This window comes from Hemitrygon akajei, chromosome 22 (assembly GCF_048418815.1).
Source record: "Hemitrygon akajei chromosome 22, sHemAka1.3, whole genome shotgun sequence".
Taxonomy (NCBI): Eukaryota; Metazoa; Chordata; class Chondrichthyes; order Myliobatiformes; family Dasyatidae; genus Hemitrygon; species Hemitrygon akajei.
Window position 1 is genome coordinate 59,335,728 of NC_133145.1, and position 26,999 is coordinate 59,362,726.

Below are 26,999 nucleotides of genomic sequence, written 5' to 3' on the forward strand. Positions count from 1 at the left end.
CTATAAATTATTTGAAATACACTTTGAAAATCTGAGTGAACCATTGTCAATACTGCTCAAGATCAAGATATTTTATTTATAAGGCCTTTCAATATCGTGCACAACAAAAAACACAATTAATTCAAATCATCAAAGGTCTCAAGTATTTAGAAATATGGAGTAGATTTCTCATCTTGTTATGTGCTTTGGGTACAGATAGGTACTTGATGGTGAATGTGGTGGTCAAAAGACCTGATTCTCTGATTCAACTTCAGTCAGGAGGTACACGAAAATGGCAAGTGAGGGGTTGGATATAGGGGATGTGTGAGGTAGAAACGCATCCAGCGTCTCAGTGTCCAATGCTTATTTTGTAGTTCTGTGGAACATTCCAGTTCCTCTCACGACCGCACAACATCTACATCTCTCTTTGGCTGAGCTGCCAGCATTTGAGACTCACACGATCTTGAAAGGACTTCACAAGATGTTTGTGGAGAGGATGTTACCTCTTGTGGGAGAATCAATAATGAGAGGTCATTGTTTAAGATGTTGGTACGATCTTCCCACATTCCAAAAGACATACTGGTGGGGCTAGTGAGTTGTTGGCATGCTCTGGTGGCGCCTAGAAACATGGTGAGACTTAAGGGCTGTCCAGCACAATCCTCGCTGATTTGATTTGATGCAAATGATGCATTTCATTGTATGTTTCAATGTACATGTGACAAATAAAGCTGAGCTTTCTTTTTTTTGGATAGTCCACTGAAAGTTCAAAGTTCAAGATAAATTTATTATCAAAGTACATTTATTTCACCACATATAACCCTGAGATTCATTTTCTTGTGGGGATACTCAATAAATCTATAGAATGATTACTGTAACAGAATCAATGAAAGACTCCACTAACCATCATTTAAGACACAAATGATGCAACTATTTTGTTTTCTCGAAGGGCCTAGGATCTCTGGAACTCTCATTCTTGGAGAACAGTGGAAGCAGAGTATCTGAATATTTTTTTAAGTGAGAGGTTGATAGATTCTTGTTAAGCAAGAGGTTTGAAAGTTTCCAGAGATAAGTAAGGAAGTAGGTCAAAGGAGCTGTGCGTTCTACTGTGAATGATTTGTCTGTATGTATGCCTGATAATGAACTTACACTGAGCATACTGAATTAAAATAGCACATCGACTAAAAATAGCAAAAAAAAAAGACTTCTCATCTCTTTGTTCCAGTCTTGATGAAACATTGCCTGTTTATTCTTTTCTATAGATGCTGCCTGGCCTGCTGAGTTCCTCCAGCATTTTGTGTGTATTACTTTGATTTCTAGCATCTGCAGATTTTCTCTTGTTCAAGATTATTTAATGTAATTCCCAGTACTCAGGTGTCCAGGATAATGAAGTAACTGTTACTCCGATGAAGCACAAAAAAACCCAATCAGAATAAGAACATAATAGTAAAAAATACATATCATTAAGTTTGCTTACATACATAGATTGATTGCTTGTACATAAAGTGACACGAGGTACAGGCGTGTCTGTACATGAAGTCATTGACAGGAAATGATAAAGTATGTTAAGATGCTCTCTACTGCACAACTGGAGAAGGCTGTGAGTATTGATGAGTGTAGCCCAACTCTCCTCAGTCTCCTCAGAAAGTTGAAAGAATTGGTGAGCTTTTTTGATTATGTAGAGTATGTTCTGGGAGCATGATAGATTGTGCGAGACATGCACTCCCAGGATTTTGAAGCAGCTTACGGTGTCCACTGCCGTGAAGAGGGATGTGAGTGGCTACATCTGTCGCAAACAATATTTGTTGATTAGTTCATCGACTGATTTGCGAAATACATCTGACAAATTTCCCTGAACACTACAATTAAATAGGATATAAAATATCTTCTGCCAGTGCAAAGATAATTCAGTGAACTGGTCAATTAACCAGTCACTAGAAATTTGTTTGCTGCCGATAAAAGCTTCATGCAGTCAAAATAAGTCACTTGGCGCTAGACTTGGTTGAAATTTAGAAAGCAGAGAAAAAGGAACTCAGAATCAGAATCAGGTTTAATATCACTGGCATGTGTCATGGAGTTTGTTGTATTGTGGCAGCAGTTCAGTGCAAATCAAAATAATAAATACCTACAAAGTACAAAATGACCCCTAACATCTCCTCTGTACCTACTTCCAAACACCTTAAAAACTGTGCCCTCTCGTGTTAGCCATTTCAGCTCTGGGAAAAAGCCTCTGGCTATCCACACAATCAATGCCTCTCATCATCTTATACACCTCTCATCCTCCGTCTCTCCAAGGAAAAAAGGCCGAGTTCACTCAACCTACTCTCATAAAGCATGCTCCTCAATCTAGGCAACATCCTTGTAAATCTCCTCTTCACCCTTTCTATGGCTTCCACATCCTTCCTATAGTAAGGTGACCAGAACTGAGCACAGTACTCCAAGTGGGGTCTGACCAGGGTCCTATATAGCTGCAACATTACCTCTTGGCTCTTAAACTCAATCCCATGATTGATGAAGGCCAATGCATCGTATGCTTTCTTAACCACACAGTCAACCTGCGCAGCAGCTTTGAGTGTCCTATGGACTTGGACCCCAAGATCCTTTTGATCCTCCACGCTGCCAAGAGTCTTACCATTAATACTATATTCTGCCTTCATATTTGACCTACCAAAATGAACCACGTCACACTTATCTGGGTTGGACTCCATCTGCCGCTTCTCAGCCCAGTTTTGCATCCTATCGATGTCCTGCTGTAACTGCTGACAGCCCTCCATACTATCCACAAAACCCCCAACCTTTGTGTCATCAGCAAATTTACTAACCTATCCCTCCGCTTCTTCATCCAGGTCATTTATTAAAATCACGAAGAGCAGGGGTCCCAGAACAGATCCCTGAGGCACACCACTGGTCACTGACCTCCATGCAGAATATGACACATCTACAGCTACTCTGCCTTCTGTTGGCAAGCCAGTTCTAGATCCACAAAGCAATGTCCCCTTGGATCCCATGCCTCCTTACTTTCTCAATAAGCCTTGCATGGGGTATCTTGTCAAATGCCTTGCTGAAATCCATATACACTACATCTACTGCTCTACCTTCATCAATGTGTTTAGTCACATCCTCAAAAAATTCAATCAGGCTCCTAAGGCACAACCTGCCTTTGACAAAGCCATGCTGACTATTCCTAATCATATTATGCCTCTCCAAATGTTCATAAATCCTGCCTCTCAGGATCTTCTCCATCAACTTACCAACCACTGAAGTAAGACTCACTGGTCTATAATTTCCCAGGCTATTTCTACTCTGAATCTGATGTTGGAGGGGAAGAAGCTGTTCCTAAAATATTGAGTGTGTGTCTTCAGGCTCCTGTACCTCTTCCTTGATGATAGCACCGAGAAGAGGACATGTCCTAGGTGATGGGGCTCCTAAAGGATGGATGCATTCTTTTAAGGCATTGCTTTTTGAAGAGGTTCTTGATGCTGGAGAACCTAGTGCCCATGATGGAGCTAGCTGAGCATATAACTTTCTGTAGCTTTTTATGATCCTGTGTAGTGACATTCCAAATGGAGATGCAACCAGTTAGCATGCTCTCCTCACTTGGTATGGCTATAGAAATTTGTTAGAGTCTTTGGTGACATACCAAGCCTTCTGAAACGCCAAATCAAATATAACCACTGTCGTGCTTTGTTTATAATTGTATCAATATGTTGGGCCCAGGATAGATTTTCAGAGATGTTGACATTCAGGAACTTGAAACTACTCACCTTTTCTACTGCTGATCCCTTGAAGAGAACCAGCGTGTGTTCTCTCGACTTTCCCTGCCCGAAATCCACAATCAATTCCATGGTCTTACTGACGCTGAGTGCAAAGCTATTGTTGTAACACCAGTGATCTATCTCACACTTGTACCCCTCCTTAGGGGTACAAAGAACACTGTGGAAAATCCTGGGAATTCTGGAAAATGTTTCTCACCCTCTGCGTGCCACCTTGGCTGAATAGAGGAGCATCTTTAGACAACAGTGTTGCTCCAAAGAGTGCTATATTAGGTCATTCTTACCCTCGGCCATTAGGCTATATAATGTGTCAACTCATGCTGGGGAAGTGATGACCCCCCTCCTGCTAGATTTTTTGAGATCACATTTTTATTTTTTCTTGCTTCTCTTTTAATATTTGTATTTCTGTGCACATATATTGCCACTGTGCCACTGTAATTTCCTTTGGGATCAATAAAGTATCTATCCATCTATCTATATATTTCCTTGTCATCATCTGAAATTCTGCCAACAGTAGTAGTGTTTTGGGAAAATTTATAGATGACGTATGAGTTGTGCCGAGTCACAGTCGTGGGTGTAGAGAGAGTAGAGAGAGTAAGCAAACATCCTTGAGGCACACTAATGTTGATTGTCAGCTGGGAGGAGATGTTATTTCTGATATGCACTGACTGTGGTTTCCCAGTGAGAAAGTCAAGGATTCATTTGCAGTGGGATGTACAGAAGCCTAGGTTTTGGTAATTGTTGATTAGTACTGAGGATATGATTCTGTAGAATACTGAGTCATAATTAATCAACAGCTGCCTGATGTATGTAATCCAAGGCTGATTGGAGGCCGTTACTTAAAATTTGTAAAGAAATGATAACAAATGCAGTCTGAGTTTATCTATCGTCCATGATGTAGTAAAATATCTCAATCATTTCATGCAGAGATACCATTCCATAAGAACAGAATGCACAAAGGTCAAATGACAGGTTCTGAAGGAAGACTGAGAAGCAGCTAATAGGAGAGGTTACAGCTGAGCGAGTGGGTATGAAATACAACTGGCAGAGAAAAGGGGGATGTAAAAGATATTGGAGTTTAATGTGTGGAGGGATGGAATGATAGGGCTGTACAGGTCAGAGTAGGGAAACTATTAAAGGATTTGTGTACATGGACACGGAGATTGAATTCATTTTGCCGGGATGTGTAAGCAGTAAAGATCAGCAAAGACATGAGTAGCAAGAATAAGTTTTCAGAGCGCCATATATATGGAAATGCTTTGTGAGTTTAAATCTTTCTTTTGTAGCTTATTCACCAAGATGAATTTGATCTTTGTGACATAAGTTGAAAACAAGGAAACATAAAGATCTTCATATGAAGGAGGTCTGTGCAGGCAGGTCCAAGTGTTGGACTCCAGCGATCCCTGAGGATGAAGGTCAGGTCAGGAGGCATCAGCAGGTCCTGGGCCGAGGACCAGTGATCACCAGTAGGGGGTGGAGGTAGAAAGGGGTTTGTTTTGCTGTTTTGGCTGTCATGTTGTATGTTGGCTGTGTGTTGTTCTGCTGAACATTGCTGACATGATGTGTTAGTTGCAGACCGCCCTCATCGCATCCTTGTTAACGCAAACTACGCATTTCTCTGTATGTTTTGATGTACAGTGGTGCTAAGAAGTTTGTGAATCCTGTAGAATTTTCTCTATTTCAGCATAAATATGATTTAAAATGTGATCAGATCTTTACGCAAGTCATAAAACTGGATAGAGAACCCAATTAAATAAATAACACAAAAACATTATTCATTCATTTATTTATTGAGAAAAATGATCCAATATTACATGTATTTGTTGGAAAAAGCATGTGAACCTCTGGGGTAATGCCTTTTACAAAAGCTATTTGGAGTCAGGTGTTCCAATCAGTGAGATGAGATCAGAGGTGTGGGTTGTAGAGGTTCCCTGCCCTATAAAAAAGACACACAAAGTCAGGTTACTGACAGAGCGTGCTCTTCTCAATAAAGATCTGTTTATTTATGTGCACCATGCCTTGATCAAACAATTTTCAAGGGAACTTAGAAGAAGAATTGTAGAGATGCATGAAGCCGGAAAAGGCTGCAAAAGCATTTTTAAAGACCTGAGTGTTCATTAGTTCACAGTAAGAGAAATTATCTACAAGAGGAGGAAACGCAGTCCTGTTGTTACTCTCCCTAAGAGTGGACATCCTGCAAAGATCACACCAAGAGCATAATACGCAATGCCAAAGGAGGTGAAAAAGAACCCAAAGGTAAAAGACCTGCAGAAATCTCTGAATTTGCTAGAGTCTCTGTTCATGTGTCCACTTTAAGAAAAGAACTGAACAAGAATGGTATTCATGGAAACTTCTGCTCTCCAAAAAAAAAGCAATTGCTGCATGTCCCAAATGTGCAAAAAGACCATCTGGATGTCCTTCAACACTTATGGGACAATGTTCTGTGCAGGGATGAGACTAAAGTTGAACTTTTTGGAGGAAAATGGGCACTGCACACCACACCATCACTAAAACCTCATCCTGACTGTGAAGCACTGAGGAAAGACCATCAATGCTTGGGGCTGCTTTGCTGCCTCAGGGCCTGAACAGCTTGCAATTGTTGAAGGAACAATGAATTCAAAATTGTTCCAAAACATTTTACAGGAGAATATCTGGGTAGCAGTCCATCATCTGAAGCTTAATTGAAGATGGAAAATGCAACAAGACAATGATCCGAAAGACAAGAGTAAATCAACAATGTGATGGTTTAAAAAGAAGAAAATTCATATTTTGGAATGTCTGAGTCAAAGTCCTGACTGTAACCTATAGAAATGCTGTGGAAGGATCTGAAGCAATCAGTTCATGTATGGAAACCCACTAAAATCCCAGAGTTGAAGCAGTTTTGTAAGGAGGAATGGCCTAAAATTCCTCCAAGCTGATGTGCAGGACTGATTAACAGTTACTGGAAACATTTGGTTGAAGTTATTGCTGTTAAAGCAAAGGTTCACACACTTTTTCCAACTTGTAATATTGGATCATGTTTTCTCAATAAATAAGTGAACAAGTCTAACAATTTTTTTGTGTTATTTATTTAAATGGGCTCTTTATCTAGTTTTAAGACTTACATTAAGATCTGATCACATTTTAGCTCATAGTTATACAGAAACAGAGAAAATTCTACAGGGTTCACAAACTTTTTAGCACTACTGTACATGTGAATAATAAATCTAATATAATAAAATAAAATCTGATGAACCATGGAAGACTGAGGTTCAAATTAGTCAACCCAGAGAAGTAAAGCTTTTCAATATTACCTAAATTTGTTTTCATCTATGAAGAATTGGCAGGAATGAGTGAAGCTACAATATTAACTTACAATACTGAAAGGATAAATGACCAAAGAGGAGAAATTGGATGGGACACGGGCACAAACATAAATTACAAGTAATAGTGTATTGTGCAGGAGGAAATAACTAATAGACAACACATTCTATTAATGATACCAGGAAGAAAAACAAGCACAGTAAAAGCAGCTTCTGTAGCTCCTTGTTTTAACGAATGGTGGCATTTTAAAAAATCAGACTCAGATAGAAGGAAAAATTCCCCATAAATTTATCCCCAGTCAGTTGTGCTAAACACTGCAAAGTACTACTGCATTAATTTTCCAAATTCATTTCCATCAACGTACCAGACAGTGTCATTAATGTTATTGGCAAAGGATGAATTTCAAAATTCATAGTACATTTATCAAAGTATACACACATTATACAACCTTGAGGTTCATCTCCTTACAGGCAGCCACAAAACAAAGAAACCCAATAGAACCTATTAATAAAAAGACCATCAGACACCAAATGTGCAGGAAAAAAAACAAATCATGCAAATGATAAAAGTAGCAAATAACATTCAGAACAGAAGTTCACAGAAGTGAGTCTACAGCAGATTCAGGAGCCTGTTAGTTGTAGGCCACAATCTCAGTTCTGCGCAAGAGTCAAGTAAACCTCATGGAGCAGTGACCTGAACCGTCCCGTCCCTTGCCTTCAGTCTTGACACCCCAACCTTTTCAGTCCGGTCCAGTGCATAAATCATCCAAAGCTAGGTTCATTCCTTGTTCTTGGACCTCAGCCCTGCTGGCTCGATATGCTCTTGAGCCTGGACCCACCTCTTTGATTTGGCCCATACCTAACCTTTCCAATTTGGCCTGGCACTTAAATCAATCAAGCTTCGGATCTTTCCTCATTCTTGGGCCTGGACTCCACCTTGTCTCTAAACCCCTTGCCTAAGTTCTGCCACATTGCATCCCCTTCAAGCTGGCTCTAGCAATGGCCAAATGTTGGCTTATTTCTCACTCTCATGCGAGCAATAGTTAAGCTGCCTCAATTCAGCCCATACAAGTCACACAGCAACCGTCTTGCACCTTTGAGACTTCAGTTCATTTTGCAATATTGCCTAGTTGTACAGGCGGTTCAAAAGCTCAGCTCGAGAAAGGAAGCTGTAGGCTATTGATTACAGTGATTATTTACCAGAAAAAGTGTGATTAATAAAGTAATTAGTTTTCTCTTTGTTTGTTAGCTGCTGCTAAGTAGTTGCTGAGCTTCACCGGTACCATCTTAAACCGGGTAATTTCAAGGAAAATGAGAATATGCCTTAAAAAAAATCCAACGAGATTGAAGTGGATCTACAAGCATCCAAGATTTGCACCAATTTCACCTTTTATGACAATGACATAGAAGGCGGCAGTTCAGCCCACTGTGTCCATGAAGCCAGCCCGCAGAGCAGTGATCTGCTACAGTTGGAAACATCCGCTCCACATCCATTCCACTTAAGCCTTTCAATCTTCACTTGGTTTTAATGAGATCCCCCCTCCATGCCCACCTCCTCATTCTCCTAAACTCCTTCCATTCCTTTTTGGTTCTTTTGACACTTATCTGCACACAGTGAAAGCTTGCGGCAGGTTCAGATTCAGATTTATTTATCACATGTAAAGTACATCAGGATATAAAGTAAAATGTGTGATTTGCATGAATAACCTGCATACCCAAGAATGTGCTGGGGGCAGCCTGCAAGTGTTGCCACATATTCTGATGTCAACACTGCATGCTCACAATGTTCCACAGAGCCACACAAGCAATGAGATCTGTATTCGACCGGAGCAGCCTATTACCGACACATACTTGGATGTGGGATGGACCTACAGAATCATGGGGAGAATATGGTAATGCACTCAGCACCTGAGGTCGAGATTGAAGCTAGGTCTCCTGAAGCTGTGAGAGGAATTGCTAAGTGGTACGTCACTGCGCCATCCAGTAACACAATGATGAAATCTCACGATCAAACATCAATTTATCCTGATTTGGCAAATGTCTCAGTTAATGGATTAATTAAGACAAAAGGTTAATATGCAGTTTAATTGAATATGCTCATCTGCTGCCTGATAAATCCGTAATATTTTTGAGTAGATTTTATGTGAGTCAAACCCAATCAACATCAGAACTACTTAAGTCCAGCATTAGAACTGTGGCTAATATTAATTGTGACTGATTGGAGTGGGTCTGAGTTCAAGAAAGCATTGAAATTTGTTATATTTTAAAATTCTTCGATCAGAACTGGTTTGTGTGGGTTATTTTGCATTTTTGAAAGCTGATCTGAAATAGTTCCATTCCTAAAATGAACTTTCTATTCACATTGATGAAAAATAAAAGATCAATAAACTCAATAGACCCCCTCTACCCAGCATTTTGTCAGTAAATGTGCATTCACCGGATAACAAAATTGATGACCTGTGGGCAAGATTGCTGTATTGGAAGGAAATGAAAGGTTGTTGTGTTCTATGTTTGAATGAGACGGAGCTTACTCCCAGATATGTCGATCAGATTTGTAGGCTTCTCGATTCACAGAACAGACCAAAGAGCTGATTTAGAAAAGGCAAAAGGTGAAGATGTGTGTTTCATGATAAACTCTGGGTGCTCTGGTTTGCTCCCACATTCCAGAGGCATACGGGTTAGTGGGTTAATTGATTACATGGGTGTAATTGCTTGGCGCAGGCTCATGTTACCATCTCAAAGACCTGTTACCATGCTGTATCTCTAAATAAAATTAAAGACCTGATGGATTGAATGACCTACACTTGTGTTTCTAATATTTTATGATTCCAAATTCAAATTACATATGAAAATAATTCAGTTTATATCAGTGCAACTGACTCAAAAATAGGTGAATGGAATTTGGAGAAACATTATTCTAATTCTGAACCATTCTTTCTAATTTCCAGCAAAAATGAAAGAATATACAGAACCAAAGGGACGTCTTCCTTTTTGTAAGCTTGTCAAGTTGTCATTTGCATTCATGGCTCCCAGTGAAATAATGCAGAGGATGCAGCAAGGTGACGGGTGCAGTTTGTGACCTGTTACTAACATCATCAGACACACTGATATTTTAAATGCCACAGATTTACAAGACATAAATCTTCATGTTTGCTGCTGTTATACATAAGAGTCAAAGTCCAAACTTCAAATGAAATTTAATATCAAAGTACATATATGTCACCATATTCTCTGAGATTCATTTTCTTGCAGGCATTCACAGTAAATACAAGAACCACAATAGAAACAATGAAAGACAGCCCCCAATAGGATGGATAAACAACCAATGTGCAAATGATAACCAACTATTCAAATACAACAAGAAAAAATGATAATAATAATAATAAAGCATTAATTATCAAGAATATGAGATGAAGAGTCCTTGAAAGTGAATCCATAGATTGTGGAAACAGTTGAGTGATGGGGTAAGTGAAGTTATCCTCTCTGGTTCAAGGGCCTGGTGGTTGAGGGGTAACAACTATTCCTGAACCTGGTGGTATCTTCTTCCTGATAGGAGCAGCGAGAAGAAAGCATGGGCTTGATGGTGAGCGACCTTGATGATAGATGCTGCTTTCCTGCAACAACGTTCCACATAGATGTGCTCAATGGTGGGGAGGGATTTACCCATGATGGACTGGCCTCATCCTCTACTTTTTGGAGGCTTTTTGGTCAAGGGCATTGGTGTTTCCATACCAGGCTGTGATGCAACCAGTCAATATACTCTCTGCCGCACATCTAAAGAAGTTTGTCAAAGTTTTAGATGACATGTTGAATCTTTGCAAACTTCTAAGAAAGCAGATGTGCTGCCATACTTTCTTCATAACGATAATTCAGAAGAATTTAAAGTTGCAGACCCTGTTCACCTCTGATAACTGGCTCATAGATTTCCGGTTCTCGCTTCCTGAAGTCAATTATTAGCTCCTTGGTCTTGCTGACATTGAGCAAGAGGTTGTTGTTGTGGCACCACTCAGCCAGAGTCTGAAGCACTGCTATTAATAGTTTCTTTAGTTTAGTGGAGGATTCTAATTTTAAAGGTTAATAGATGCATTCTTGTGTTGTCTCATAGTAATTGACAAACATTTTCTCATAAACAACTGATGGGAGGGTAGTGGAATTTGGAATTAATAGAACAGGATACTGGCTGGAGCTAAATCCTCACAGAAGAGACCATATACAGTATCTGATGAAGAGTCTCTTGAACTCCCTAGAGGTGAATGTAGAGTGCTTTGAAGTGCCAGGCACATGTTAGACCATAATACATGGGAGCAGAATTAGGCCATTTGGCTCAACAAGTCCATTCCACTTTTCCATAATGGCTGGTTATTATCCCTCTCAACTCCATTCTCTTGCCTGCTCTCTGTAACCTTTGATGCCCTGACTAATCAAGAACTCAACAAACTCTGCTTAAATATACCCAGTGACTTGCTCTCCACAGCCATCTATGGCAATGAATGCACTCCCCTCTGGCTAAAGAAATTCCTCATCTGTGTGAAACCACCTTTTTACGGGCATCTCTGGAAATGCAGTTCATTAGCCCCTCGTCAGTTCTGCAGACTTCGGCTGTCTCGCTTGTTTCTGTCTCTCCAGGTAATTCCAGACAGCCACAATAATGTTGATATCAGGGCTCTATGGAGGTGATATCATTTGAAACCATATAAAAATCTAGTGCCTAAGACTTTTGAACAGTACTGTAGGTTCCCAAACAGTAGTGTTAATCCAAGGCATGCTATTAATAAGGAAATTAAAGGTACAGGTGATATGGCTATTACAATCATCATGGAGGCTTTAATCTACTTATAGACTGAACAAAGCAAATTAGTACTTTGCTAAGTGGAAGACAAGTTCATAGAGTGTATAAAAAGTTAGATTTCTTGATCTTTATGTTGAGCAATCAAAGCTATTTTAGATCTAATATTGTACAATCAGAAATAATTAATAATCTTGCTGTTTAGGGGATTTTGGGGAAAAGTGATCACAATTAGTTTGAATTTTATATAAGAGATAGAAATAGATATGGTTGAATTTGCAATCACATCTTAAATGTAAATCAAAACCTGCATAAACTGGCTCTGGTAGATTGGGAAACTACATTAAAATAATGATTGTAAATATGCAGAGGGTAATATTTGAAGAATTAATACGAAGCTAACGACAAAGATTCCTACAACACAAAAAGGAAAAGTTAGATGCCTGTGCATTAACAGAAGTTAACCATATTATGAGAACAAAGGAAAAGAGTTATAATGTTGATAAGAAAAGAAGAAAGGTGGAGAAATGGGAAGAGGGACCAAACCATTGATAAGGGAAAACCAAGAATTGTCCATTGAGAAACAGAAATAAACTAAAAGTTTTTATTGATATATATATATAAAAAAAGAAAAAAATAGCTGAGGTTATTATGGATCCCTGATAGACTGAGAGTGGAGAAGCTACACTGGGCATGAAGGAAATGGCAGAGAAATTAAACAAGTATGTCATATGAGAAGAGATTAAGCAGACTGGTTTAATACACTTTTGAGATTAGAAGGATAAGAAATATACAAAATTCTTACAAGGTTTGATAGTAGATGTTGTTTCCCCAGCCTGGGCTGTTCAGTACCAGGTGGTGAATTTGTTGCCACATGCAGCTGTGGAGGCCAGGTCATTGGGTGTATTTAAGGCAGAGATTGATTAGATTCTTGATTGGACATGGCATCAAAGGTTACGGGGAGGAAGGTGGGAACTGGGGTTGAGGAGGACATAGAAAAAAAAGGATCGGCAATGGTGGAGCAGACTTGATGGGCCAGATGGCCTAATTCTGCTCCTATGTCTTATGGTTATAATCTCAAAACAAGGGCAAAGAAATTACTCACCCTGGAGGTTTGAATATTTGAAATTATCTATACAAGAGGACTGTAGAGGCTTTTTGCTGGGTATATTCAAAACAGAGACCAATAAATTTTTAGACGTTAAAGAAATCAAGGCAAATCGGAACATGGCACTAAAGTAAGTGATCAGTCATATTGTTACTGAATGACACGAGGAGCTGAATGTGCCTCTAGTTGCTGGTTCATGTGATATAATATGTCACCATCCAGACTACAGTACAAGGCTACTGCTGTAGAAGACTGCACCCACCTACTTAACCAAAATCTAATCCAACTCACACGTGTGAGAGAAAGCTGTTCAGGTACTCTATGGTTGGAAAAACTGGGGGTGTACAAAAGATGGATTTGGCAAGATGTATGCAACATAAAAACATCATTATTTTTAATGGTTTAATTTTTATTTTATTTAGAGTACAGCATGCTAACAGGCCCTTCCAGTCCAACAATCCTGCACCACCCAATTACACCAATGTGACCAATTAGCTTACTAACCTGTAGATCTTTGTAATGTGGGAGGAAACCGGAGCATCCGGAGGAAAACCACGTGGTCTTGGAGTGAATGTACAAACTCTTCACAGACAGTGGCGTAATTGAATCTGGGTCACCGGCAGTGTTACAGCGTTATGCTAACTTCTGCGTTACTGTGCCATCCCCAGTATGTTCCAAAGTAGATTGAAATCTACAAGACTTATGACAACTTCTTTATTTCACCCCCATTCTGTGAAATATTTCTCGCAAGGGAAAAGGATTGACTATCAGCGGTCTCAAACTAAGATACATTTTGAAAATCTACTTTAACCAGATCAAAGCTAACCAGTTCCACCAACCCAATCATGCATTTTTAAAACTGTTCTTTTTCTTGACTGCTTTACTTCTATTCTATTTCCATGGAAATTAAAATTCTATCCAGTTTCATGCTACCATTAAAATCTTACAATTTAATGCAAATATCAGGCAGAATATGGCAAAAAATCATAACTTGGTAAAGGAGAAGAACAATATTTACATTTTTCCTGAGCAGAAATGCAAATTTAAGCATCTCCCACTGTTAGTTTGCACTGTTGCTCAGTTTGACCCAAACGTTCTGGTATGTTTGTTCCCTTACCTCAGAATCTTTGTAGTATCGTTCAGGAATTTCATCGTAAGCGATATCAATGAAACACACATCTCTTTCAACATCTTTTGCCTCTGAATCAAAGATCTGCAACACATATGTACACAATATTTTTTAGTTATGAAAGGTAACACAACAGAAGATAGATGGTTACCAGATGTGCAGAGAGTAACAGATACGTCTAAGTCAGTGAAAAAGGAGGAACTAAATCATGGGATTGCAGGGGAGAAGAACTAATAGAGGACATTATAAGCTCTTAATGGCAAACAAGGCTATTTGTCAATCAAATCCATGCTCATTTTCTGTACAGCCTTGCTCTACTGCTCTTCCCTCTGACCTTGCATATTGTTTAACATCAAGTGCCTCTTCAACTCCCTCACAGTTGTCCTGTTTCTGTTTCCCTATAGACAGAATTCCACATCATAACCACGCACTCACATCTCTCTGTACTTTTTACCCATTACTTTGAATTTGTGTCATCTGCTTCTCGAACCATCTGCTAGTGGAAATTATTTCTTTCCATCTTTTATGATCCTGTAAATCTCCAAGCAATTTTTTTCTCAGTTTTCTTTGCTCCAAGGAGAAGAACAGCTGCTTCTCCAGTCTAAGATTGCAGTTTGGATTCTTCATCCCTGGAGTTGTTGCAACAAATCTTTCCAACCACCTCTGAAACCTTTACACCACAGCACAAAGACCAGAATTAGATGCAATCCTCCATTTGTGGCCTAAACAGTTGTGGCTTTTTTGTGGTGTCACACAATCTAATTCCTGTGAAAAATGAAACAATGGGATATTGGAGATGTTTTGCACGAATCAAAAAGAATGATTTTTGTTTCAGTTCCTCCCTGCGTCTGATGTGTCAATTCGTGCAGAGTTTTGGACCTGTGCTGAGGTACCAGCCACACACAGTTAGATGTCACTTATATCCTTTCCATGGGCGCATGCAAGGTCTATGCACCACTTATGACTTTCAGAGCATCTGTGACGCTGGCTCTGTCACTGAAGAATTGCTTAACAAATTTTAGGCCGATGCTGGAGATCTAATATATGTAAATCCTTCAGACCACATCCTTCTCTGGTAAGTAGCAAAACCCTTGAAGTTCACTGGAAGGGCATTGAACTACTGACAGTGTCTTCTCCCGAACCAACATCCCCAGCATGGAGGCCCTAGGGCCACTAAGTCAAATATTTTGGGTGGGCCATATCACTCACATACATAACAAACCCCTGAGCCAGAAGCCCTTATTCCAAGATTTCCAGGTGAAAGGTGAAATGTTTAAGGGGAATCAGTGCAATTTTTCTCACTCAGAAGGTGGTGTGAGTGTGGAATGAGCTGCCAGCAGAAATGGTGGACGTGGATTCAATTGTAACATTTCAGAGAAGTTTGGACAGGTACATGGATGAGAATAGTTTGGAGGAATATGGTCCGAGTGCGGGTAGATGAGATTAGCAGAAGCCTGGGTGGGCATGGACCAAAGGGCCCATTTCTGAGCTGTATGACTCTTTGACTCTCACCCACCTCTTTCACCTCACCAGATCCTACCACTTATTTATACGTACCAGGGCACTTTACAGTGGCCAGTTAATGCACCAGCCTGTTCAGCTTTGGGATGTGGGAAGAAACCCAAATACTCCTACTTGCATGGATTATAAAATGGCATGCATGAACTTTAATCTTCTAATTATTCAGATATTTAATTTCTAATAAAGGGTAGCCAGATTGTATTTTTTTCTCTCACAGAACAGGTAACAGATAACCATAAAGTGCTTTTCAGATAATCATTTGGAGTGTTGCTCAGAGATGCCAGAAGAAAAATGGTTAAGAAATGAAAAACGATGAACTTCATTAGTTACTTTGTTCAAGACCAGCCTAGGAAAGGCAGAAGTCATTACGTTTAAAGGAATAACTTTATACTTGATAGGACTGTCATACTGTGGAATGAATGTCTCCTTCAGACACTTAATATTTCACTGAGTTGTAACATTTTGAGGATGAGAATCAGTATTTGAGTCTGCAGTATGGAAAACATTCAGAAATTTCAGATTAGCCCTTCTGGCCAATAATGTAACAAATGCAATTACATGTTGGTCTGATGGAGAAATACCATTAATCTATTGAGGGATTATACCAAATAAAACTGTCAAGTTATTAGGTTGTAAATTAATTTTTAAAACTTTAGAAATTGTAGAGAAAATAGATTTCCAAAAATGTTTCAGTACAGAACATGACCAAAACATATGTGTCAATGTGGCTGTCTTGGTTTTACATCTGTCACACTGACTATCAACATCAGGAAACATTTTAGACAGTCTCTCCTTTGTCAAATAGTAACGACGTACAATTTTAAATTGAATTAAAGAGTGATTGGCACAAATCGAAGAAGAGTTAACCAACTTCAAAATCCATAATTAACCAACTTCAAAATCCGCAATTAACCAACTTCAAAATCTGCAAAAGGGCTATTTTGTTGTAATGGAAAGATGCCTCTGCTCCTACTTTGATACAATAGTTTTCTCAGGTGATGTTATGTCTTAGTTTGGAGAAAATCAGAAGTCGAACTTTTGATCATCGATTTGATTTTAAGAAAAGGTGGGGTTCATTCGCCCGCTACTATCATCTGATTTGAGTTAATTAATATGGTTTCCTTCCGATTTTTCTTTAAGTGGATTTGAGTTGGCGGATTGATGTTTTCTTTATGGAAGCTTGTATGATGCATAGCTCCGGGGTTGTGCTCCCAATGGGTTTTTTTTCAGTTAGTAGGGGTTCTTTTTTTTCCTTCTTTTTCTTTCAAAAAAATATTCTTAACACTTTATTTTCTCTTATTATTATTGATATATTGCTTAGCTTTGTTAATCAGTTATTTGCTAATTTAATTCCTTATTGTACATAATGACATATTGACTTAATGTATCTTTTCTTTGTTAATCTTCAACAATAATTAGTAAAAAAGATTTTAAAATGAGAAATTTCAGATTAGGTCCAAAAGTGATTGAGATTCTGGAATGTGTTGAAGTGTAATCTTGTTTGGAAGCAAATCATTTGTATCCTTGTGTAGAAAGAACTCTCTACCAGTCAGCACTTTTCAGAACTTCAGGCAGCTATAATATTTTTGTAGGGTTGGCAATAAATGACAAGGCAGAAACACATTACTTTATATATTATACAGTGTAGTGTCAGCGTCTTGTACCTTGCTCTGAAATCTATGGATTCTTAACTCTGGTTGAATTTTTAGACAATATACTTGAATGAGTCAGTACAAACTCCCCCAGAGCCTGTTACAAAGAGGTGGGGGATGTTTTCATGGTGAGGCTGTAGGATGGAAGCATTAAATGGGAAGGCAGGCTCAGAGGTAAAGATTGATGACCCGTGATGTCGATATCCCGAGGAACAAAAGGGGGATTGGAGAGATGATTCCAACCTAAGACTGAAAGCATCAGGAAGAATAGAAGGAAGGATGGAGAGGAACAGACACAAGCCAAGAAGGCAGGAGAGTTCAGACGTAGTGGATGAAAGGAAAGAGAAGCGTAAATTTTAATTAAATACATTCAACATTTTTTGCAGTGACAACACCACAGTCTTGTAAAGAGCTGAAAATAATGAACAAGCTCTTCTCAGGCCTCCAGCCAGGTACAAGTATGGATTATAACCAGCGTTTTCCTGACAAACTCTGCCATCTTCTCCAGTTATAATCAATACCTGTACCAGCTGGAAGCCTGAAAAAAGTTTATTTGCCTTATACACTCGATGAAAGGAAAGCCCTAGATCCTTTTTCAGCTGAAAATAAACTGTGAAACAAATGTATTAAATTAACCAGGAAGCACAAGGACATCCATGTCATCACTAAAAATTGAAACTTGAGAGATGTCCTGAACTGAAACACCAGAAATAAATTAATTTAAATGTAAAAATGAACTCTTTTGCTGTTTATCTGTACCTTTATCTAATCCTGGAAAGTTTTTTTAAGTACAATAAATTATTGTAGTGAGTTATTAATTAGTACAAATTCCCCCAGAGCCTGAATTCTGTGACAGCTACAAAATTAAATAATCATTTGGAGCATTGCCTAGAGTTGCCAAAAGAAAAATGGTTAGGAAGTGAAAAATGATAAACTGCATGCATGTTACTTTGTTGAAGACCATTCTAGGAAAGGCAAAAGTCATGAGGGCAAGTTAAATTTAAACACATACTTTACACTTGATGTCCAGGGCTGTGTGAAAGTAGGCCAGGTTGACTTATGCTTCTATAATCCTGTCTTTCCAATAGCAGTGACATGATCAGAGTAATCATTTTCAAGATGTATTGTTGACATAGCTACTGTACAATAGTGAGATATTTGAGCATGGACAGTCAGGGAGGAATGTCATTTATAAAGACAATTGTAAATAGACTTAGTGGGACAGGAAGTTCCTCAGCATTTTGTATTGCACTCATTATTATAGCACTGAAACTTCCTGTTTCTCATGCAGGAACTAACCGCAAATTGTTACAAGATTTCTACAAAATATATAAAATTTTAAAAAAAACAATGCAAAAATGGAAAAGATATTAAAGTTACCATTAGATGGAGCCTGAGAGCCACTGTGAAGGAATACAATCTGATTAATGTATTTTATCTAACCTCTCATTTATCCACTTTAGCCAGTAACACTGTGAACTCTTCCTGACAATACCTTCTGCACATCACTCACAGTTTCCCACAGAAATGGTTAGATGCAGTGATGCAGATGTGCGTCAGTGGTATTTTGATCCAGATGTTCAGGACTGTTTTGAAATAGGCAAGGTTGATTTGTACTTCTATATTTCTGCCTTTTCAACAGAGCACCAGATTGTACAATCCGTTCTTCTGTAAAGGAGCCTCAGCATCAGCATGCTAGCTTGTATTAATACCTGGACTAAAATCAGAGATGGGGCATTACCACTTCAGGAAAGTCTTTACCTGGATAAAAGCTAAGGTCAAAAGCTGCTCACCTGGTCTCACTTATCACCTGCCAGCTTGTGTTCCTCCCTCTCCCTCCACCTTCTTATTCTGGCTTCTGCCCCCTATCTTTCCAGCCCTGATGAAGGGTCTCAGCCCAAAATGTCAACTGCTTATTCCCCTGAATAAATGCTGCCTGGCCCGTTGAGTTCCTCCAGCGTGTTGCTCAGAAAGACTTTCAGTGTCTGCACTCAGAAGGAACAATTTAATTCTGTAAGGTATAGCTGGAATAAGCACAACAAGAAAGTGGGCCTCACTCTTCACATTTGTAAAACAAAAGATTCTGTATAAATCTGTCTCACTGTACAAAACAGCTCTCCAAACAATAGAGGTCTGTTGTGAGATTATGGAATAAAACCTTTCAACTATAAAACACAGGTGCAGAATTAGGCCATTCAGCCCACTGAGTCTGTTCCACCATTCCATCATGGCTGACTTATTTTCCCACTCAACCTCATGCTCTTTCCTTCTCCTTACCTTTGACTGGTATGAATCAAGAACCAATCAGCATCCACTTTAAAAACTGTATACCCACTGACTTGGACTCCATAGCCATCTGTGGCAATGAATTCTACAGATTCACCACATTCTGGCTAAAGAAATTCCTCCTCATTTCTATTCCAAAGGGATGTCCTTGTATTCTGAGGTTGTGTTGTCTGGCCTTTGATTTCCCCACTATAGGAAACATACGTGGACCATCTCAAACATTTCATTGAAGGTCGCACCGATAATGAAATTTACCATCGATTTTGGTGCGACAACACAACGTTTGTCTATCAGAGGTAAAGGTCGACACTTCAGCCCTGGTACAAAGTTCACGGTTTACCAGGCAACAAAGAATCCTATGCTGTGGTGTGCATCTGAGACATAGACTACCTTTTGCAGATTCATAAAGCACTGCAGACACATTACCATTACTGTCTCTGCACGTCTTCCAAATCCACTGGCAGATAAACAAACCTACATCAAGTATCCTCTGCCAGGTCAACATCCCCTGCCTACACCGAGGCTCTGATGAGCTGGCCAGATCATTCACATGCTTGTTCCCAGACTCACTGAACAGATATTCTCTTCTCAGCAAAAAAAAACAAGGCAGACAGAGGAAGCGGTTTAAGAGGAACTTAAACTGTGAAGAAGGACGTCTCTTCCCAGACAACTTGTCTCTTCTCCTCAGAGTAAATCCCACACTGGCCTCATCAACAATCTCAGAACCAACAAATCATTCTTCATTTCCAGGAACTGCTTAAGATGAAGGATTTAGAGGTAAAGTCAAACAGTAGTTCCATAAAAACCAGCAGCGTGCTTTTTGATAAATAAGTAATTAAGATGTTTGATATTAATTTTTTTGAGTTATGTTAAGAATTTCAATGATGCGGTATTAGTTAATTTTATTATAAACACCATTGTTGGCAATAGTGGGAAAACATTATTGCTGGAGTAAATTCAAAAATAATTTCTTGCCCATCTTGGAGACAGGTAACAACACAAATGGTTGAGGTTTGAAATTCAGTTACTCAGTAGAGTATTTCTTTTGCCAATCATGTCACAAAAGAAAATGATATTCTGAATCTATTGGATACATACTTATCTAGTTATTCTTCTGTGTTCCTGGGAGCCACTGAAGATAGTTCTGTCACCTATTTATAATTTAACTTATGGGAAGGAGAGGGGAGTTTCTGTGTTTAGTATTCACCTGCACTAACCACCGGGCAGTAGGTACAGAAGCCTGAATTCCCACACCACCAGGTTCAAAAACAGTTACTTTCCTTCAACATTCCTTTCTTGAACTAATTAGCAAAGCCCTAATCACTACAGCTAGCAACACCATGACCATTTTGAGCTAAAATGGGCTTTGATTTTTCTTTGTAAATGTGTTCTTTCTTGTAGAAATGGTGTATAATTTATGTTTAATTCATGCTTTTCTTGTGTTTATGCTGTTATATGGTGCAATATGCCTGCAATTAAGTTTTTCATTGCACCTGTGGTTGTGCACATCACACTAAACTCAACTTGACTTTGACTTTGAAATACACTCTTATTTTTGGACCCGTTTTCAGAAAACAAAGCAAAGGTGAAAGATAAACAGTGCTGGGAAATTATCACAATTCTGCAGTGTAGTCAAGTGGTTCAGGATTACATAAGGATCTGGTCAAATGTTCCACCAATCCTCTTTCACACTGACATGATAACACAGCTCTATTTCAACTCACTAAACTGTATGCAGCCTGAGGAGAGGCACGTATGCCAAATTCGGGCACACTTTTGTGATTGGGACACTGGCTATTATGAATGAACAAGAGCTTGCATTAGTCTCTGCAACATAGTGTACTGACTTGCACAATGCTTTCCAGAGCTAGGTGTAAGATTAGGGTTTGATTTCTTCTACTGTCCGTGAGGGGTTTGTACACGCCTCCCGTGACCGCACGGGTTTCTTCAGGTTTCCTCCCACATTCCAAAGATGTACGGTTAGGGTAGCGACTTGTGAGCATGCTATGTTGGAAATGGAAATGTGGTGACATTTGTGGGCTGCCCAGCACAATCCTCACTGATTTGATTTGATGCAAAAGACACATTTCACTGTATGTTTTGATTTACATGTGACAAATAAAGCTAATCTGTAATCTTCTCTCTCTACGAGCTCAGTTACTATTCCAGATTTACCATTCAACATCCCTCTGCATCTCAGTCAGGATATAATCCTGTCTTGTTGCCTTGCCCAGTATCTCAGACGTCACTTTGCCCTTTATCAGTGTTGTGCTTTCCATGTTATGTGATACAGCATCATCATTGCAGTGTTCTATACCCTATGTATTGTAGCTTTTTTTTGTTACTTGGGCACTATAGGCCCTCCAACATCACAGTTCCTGTCATTTTGAAGGCATCCTATTTCAAGTACAAACTGAAACTTGTTAAACTTGTTAAACTCAATTACACAATATCAATAAAATGGGTATGTTTTGTAGAAATATTTCCAATTTTCTGCAGAATTAATCTTTCCAATTATTTAATGAATCAGACCAAACAGAGAATCATCTGTTTTGCCTACAGCAACATTAGGAGCGTTGAAGGAACTCAGCGGGTCAAGCAGTGTCTATGGAGGGAAATGGACTGTCGACGTTGAGATGCTTCATCTGGACACTATTGTATCTGTTTTGTCTATATTTTAGGAATTAAATGATTATAGAATGTTTATTTTTAAATAATTATATTGCTCCCTACTTCTGTACTCTTATTGGAGCTAAGCAATATTCCAGAAGTTGGGAATGCATTCACATTTATGGAAAATTATCAGGTGCATTAGTTGATAACCGAGAGCAACATTGAACCAGAATTGCCTCAAAACATTAGGTACTTACATGATCATTTGATCCATTGTTATCTTCATACTTTGTCTCTATATGAATGGAAAATTTAGGCAAAAAAGAGCACTGAAAAACAAAAGTAAACAAATTTAATCACCTTCTTGTTTACATTCATGGCAAGAAAGTGTTCAGTGCAGAAACATAACAAAACAGGTGGCCATATATTCTTGATAGAATTCAGCAATAAATAATGAGGTATAAACATTACTACAGAGAGACATGTTTCTCTGAAATTTTTATGACAATCAGGAAAATTCCATGGAAATTCAACCTTTTAATGCACTTCTTAAAACTTGCAAGCTTGATGTTGTAAACTGTGGTGCAGTTATGGGCCTGTATACTGTACATTCTGGAAGATCGCTCAGTATGGTACTAACATTAAATCAGTATCTTACAGGGGGTAGATGCTACTTTCTGAATTTGTTTTTAAACTGCAGAAGCATTAACCTGACAGTACCTCTTCCCAGAAGTGGCAGGTGCAAAATATGCTCAAAGATACCCTTGTGATTCTTTATAAGCATCCCACAGTTGGTGGCAAGGGACTATTCTCCCTGCTAATTTTATAAAATTTAAAAAGTTGAATTTCCCCATGGGGATGAATAAAGTATCTATCTATCTATCTTACTGCATTGTCTCTGTTTACAACACTCAAAGGAAGCAGCAGGCAGGAATCAGACTTGTGCCTATCTTGTTTTCCTAAGTTTGCATGGTTTAAAACATTTGTGCCAAGCAGTTCTTCAGATTTTAAAACTGTCCCCTCCTCTCAGGAAGATGCTGACTCAGAGGGCACCAGTTAGAAGATAGCAACTCAACTGTAGAATGGTAATATACAGGACAAGAAATAAAGGTAGACTGAATTCTGTTAAGTATATCTCCCAACAAAATCTTTCCATTAATCCAGAAATAGTTGGTACATGCACAACATACATTTTAACTGTGACCTCGAAATGAATATAGGCATTTTCTCTGTCCCTCTCCAATCTCCCCAATACTGCAATCTTTTCCGATGTCTGTGAGCCTGAGAGTCTGGGGCCAAGGCCTGGAGCTCGGAGATGGCCTGACCTGGGAACGGAGGCCTATCTGCATGTGTGAAGGGCTTGTTTTTGCTATTGTTACCTTGTTCTGTGTTGTGTATTGGGTTGAACATTGTGGGCATGCTAGAATGGTGCCAGAATGTGCAGGGACACCGAGCGTTCCTTGGGTGTGTTGGTTGTTAACTCGAATGGTGCACTTCACTGAATGTTTCAATGTACTTATGATAAATAACTCTGAACCTGAATCCATTCCACAGCACACTAACCTCTATAACCAGGGACCAAACTGACCATCATGATCAAAAAAAGTATACAAGTCTGACTGTAGGAATTATAGAGTTATTTCTCTGCTGCTGCCAGAGGCAAAATCATCACAAAGATTCTCATCATCTGTGCAATTTTAGAGGCTGAAATTGTTAATCCTTTCACTGAAGCAGAATGGTAGATGAACCTTATACTAAACATCCAGAAGATAAAGACCCTTTTCTGCCCCCTCTAAACAGCACATCGCACTGACAAACAATGATGCGATACTGGAAAACAAGGCTCGTGCTCCATATGCAAAACTTGCCTCTCAAATCCCCTTTAAATAATTTTTCTCTCACTTTAATTCCGTGCTCTTTAGTTTTAGACTCCCCTAACCTGGGAAAATATCTGTGAAGATCTACCTACCTATCTACCCTTCAGAATTTTAATGTATTGTACCTCTGTAAGGTCACCCACAGCTTCCTTTGCACCGGAAAAAGCAATCTCAGCCGATCCGGTCTGTCCTTATAACCCAAGACTTCCCGTCCTGTTACACCCCTGTGAAGCTTTTCTGCACCTTCTTGATCTTAATCACTTCCTTCCGGACACGTGACAACCACAAACGAAGGTTTACATTCTGTAAGCCTGTAAAATGACTTCCCAAATGCTCAAGATAAACAGATTATAAAGGTAAAGGTTAGCTTTATCTGTCACGTGTACATTAAGACATACATTGAAATGCATCATTTGTTTTAATAACCAACATGGACCAAGAACGTACTGGGGGCAGCCTGCAAGTGTTGCCATCCTTCTGGTACTAACATAGCATGCCCGCAATTTAAACAGACAGACGGACAGACAGCCCTAACCTGTACGTCTTTGGAATGTGAGAGGAAACTGGAGCACGTAGAGAAAGTGCAAACTCCTTACAGGCAGTGGCACTGTAAAGCATTACACTAGCTGTTGTGCCAGCATGCCACCCCAAATACTCAATGCCTCAATCAATGAAGACAAGTGCACTGTTTACTTTCTTCACTGTTTTCAGGCCACTTTCAAGAAGCTATGTACCCAAAGTCCCTTTGTTCTTCAACATTCTCTGGGACAGTGCCATTCATTATGTAGCCCTATCCTGGTTCATCACACTTGCCTGAACTAAGTTTCACCAACCATTCCTTTGCCCACTTTCCAAGTTGATCTATTTCTTCTTGTAACCCTAGACAATCTTATTCACTGAAACCACATGGTGTCATCTGCAAACTTACTATCATGCTGTAAATCGGGGTATTACGTACCCCGTAACTGGGTGTCAGACCAGCAGAGAAAGAAGAATCCGTTGGAGTCTGGTGGTACCAAAACTAAAGGTGTTTATTAGTAAACTACACAATACAGTATCAAAAATGCAAATATACATATAAAACAAGTTAGCAATAATAATAAACCTAAAAGTGTAGGAATAATAATAAGCAATAATAAACAAGCTCTATCGATGTCTAGGGGTAAATGAATTGTCATCGAAAAGTATAAAGTTCAGTTCAGTTCATACATGCTGAGGTAGTTATGGTTGTTGTGTTGTAATCGTTGGAGAGAGAGAGAGCGAGAGATTAAGCAGCTGCAGCAGGCAAACCTTCTGTGGCTTTCTTAACCCGTCATGTCATTGTGGCCATTCAGCTATGACCCCTCCGTCCTTCAGCTAGACCATTCTTCTGTGGTGGACTCGTCACTCTGGCATGAGTGGACACACACACAAGTCCCCACCGGCCCTGCAGTAACACTGTGAGCTTTGTTGACCGATCTCCTGATTTGTTCTCCAAAAACCCCACCTTTCTGTGGGTTCACAACACTCAGTCAGTGTCCACTGGTGTGTCTGAAGGGTGTCTCCCCAGACCTGTCTTTTATCCCTACTAACGGGGTCTCCGCTATCCATCAACTCTGAATGACCGTGTCCATCAAATCAGGCCACTCCTGCTGTCTCCTGAGGAATGTTAACGAGCAAAGTAGAGTCCTTGTAGTGAAAGGTAAATAATCCAGGAAGAGTCAAAATACAATAGATCAACAGTCTCTCTCTCCCTCTTATCTGCAGCAGATGTCCCTGCCTGGGCTTCATCGCTCTCCCTTAGTAGCAGCATAGCAACAGCAATAGTTCATATTCTCGGGGGGGGGGGGGGAATGGTTAACTCTGTACCCCATTTCCATCAGGTCTGTTCATCACTCATAACAGGGGTAACTGCTTCGTTGAGCACCTTGGCTCCATCCGCCAAAAGTGGAACTTCCTGGTGGCCAAACATTTTAGTTCTGATTCCCATTTCTGTTCAGATATATCAGTTCGTCCCCTCCTCTTGTACCAAGAGGAGGCCACATTCAGGGTGGAGGAACAGGACCATATATTCTGTCTGGGTAGCCTCCAACCTGATGGCATGAATATTGGTATCTCCTTCCAGTAAAAAAATTGTTGCCTTCCCCTCTTCCTTTATTCCCCATTCTAGCCTTTTACTTCTTCTTACTTGCTTATTGCTTCTCTCTGGGTCCCCTCCTATTTTTCCAATGGTCCACTCTCCTCTCCTATCAAGTTCATTCTTTTCTGGCCCTTTACCTTTCCCACCCACCTGGCTTCAACTATTACTTTCTGGCTAGCCTCCTTCCCCTCCCCCCACAAACTTTTTATTTTATTTATTTTATACTGGTGTCTTTCCTCTTCACTCTTAGTCCTGAAGAAGAGTCTTGGTCTGAAACTTTGACTGTTTATTAATTTCCATAGATCCTGCCTAACCTGCTGGGTTTCTTCAGCATTTTCTGTGTGTTACTAATCATACCAACTATATTCTCTCCCAAATCATTAATATAGATGACGAACAACAAAGGACCCAGGGTGATTCCTTTGGTGTACCACTGATTAAGGTCTCCAAACTGTAAAGCAACCCTCCACTAATACCCTCTGCCTCCCATCAAGCTAATTTTGTATCCAATTTGCAATCTCACCCTGGATCCCAAGTGATCTCAAGTTCTGGGCCAGCCTACAATTCAGGACCCATTCATGTCTGACAAATCTTATAGAATTTTTTGAAGATGTAACTAGTAGAATGGATGGGGAGAGCCAGTGGATGTGGTGTATTTAGATTTTCAAAAGGCTTTTAACAAGGTCCCACACAGGAGATTAGTGTGCAAACTTAAAGCACACGGTATTGGGGGTATGGTATTGATGTGGATAGAGAATTGGTTGGCAGACAGGAAGCAAAGTTTGGGAGTAAACAGGACCTTTTCAGAATGGCAGGCAGTGACTAGTGGGGTACCGCAAGGCTCAGTGCTGGGACCC

General features: G+C 39.6%; 1 protein-coding gene across 1 annotated transcript in view; it reads right to left on the minus strand.

The window, feature by feature from the left end:
* The window catches only part of pitpnc1a (phosphatidylinositol transfer protein cytoplasmic 1a), a 287,674-nt gene that overhangs the window by 23,307 nt on the left and 237,368 nt on the right, over positions 1–26,999 (minus strand). Inside the window, exons 5-6 of the mRNA XM_073026386.1 lie at positions 22,404–22,475; positions 14,063–14,158 (exon numbers count right to left, since the gene is read on the minus strand). Coding sequence (XP_072882487.1) covers positions 14,063–14,158; positions 22,404–22,475 — 168 coding nt within the window. The remainder of the gene's footprint in view (positions 1–14,062; positions 14,159–22,403; positions 22,476–26,999) is intronic.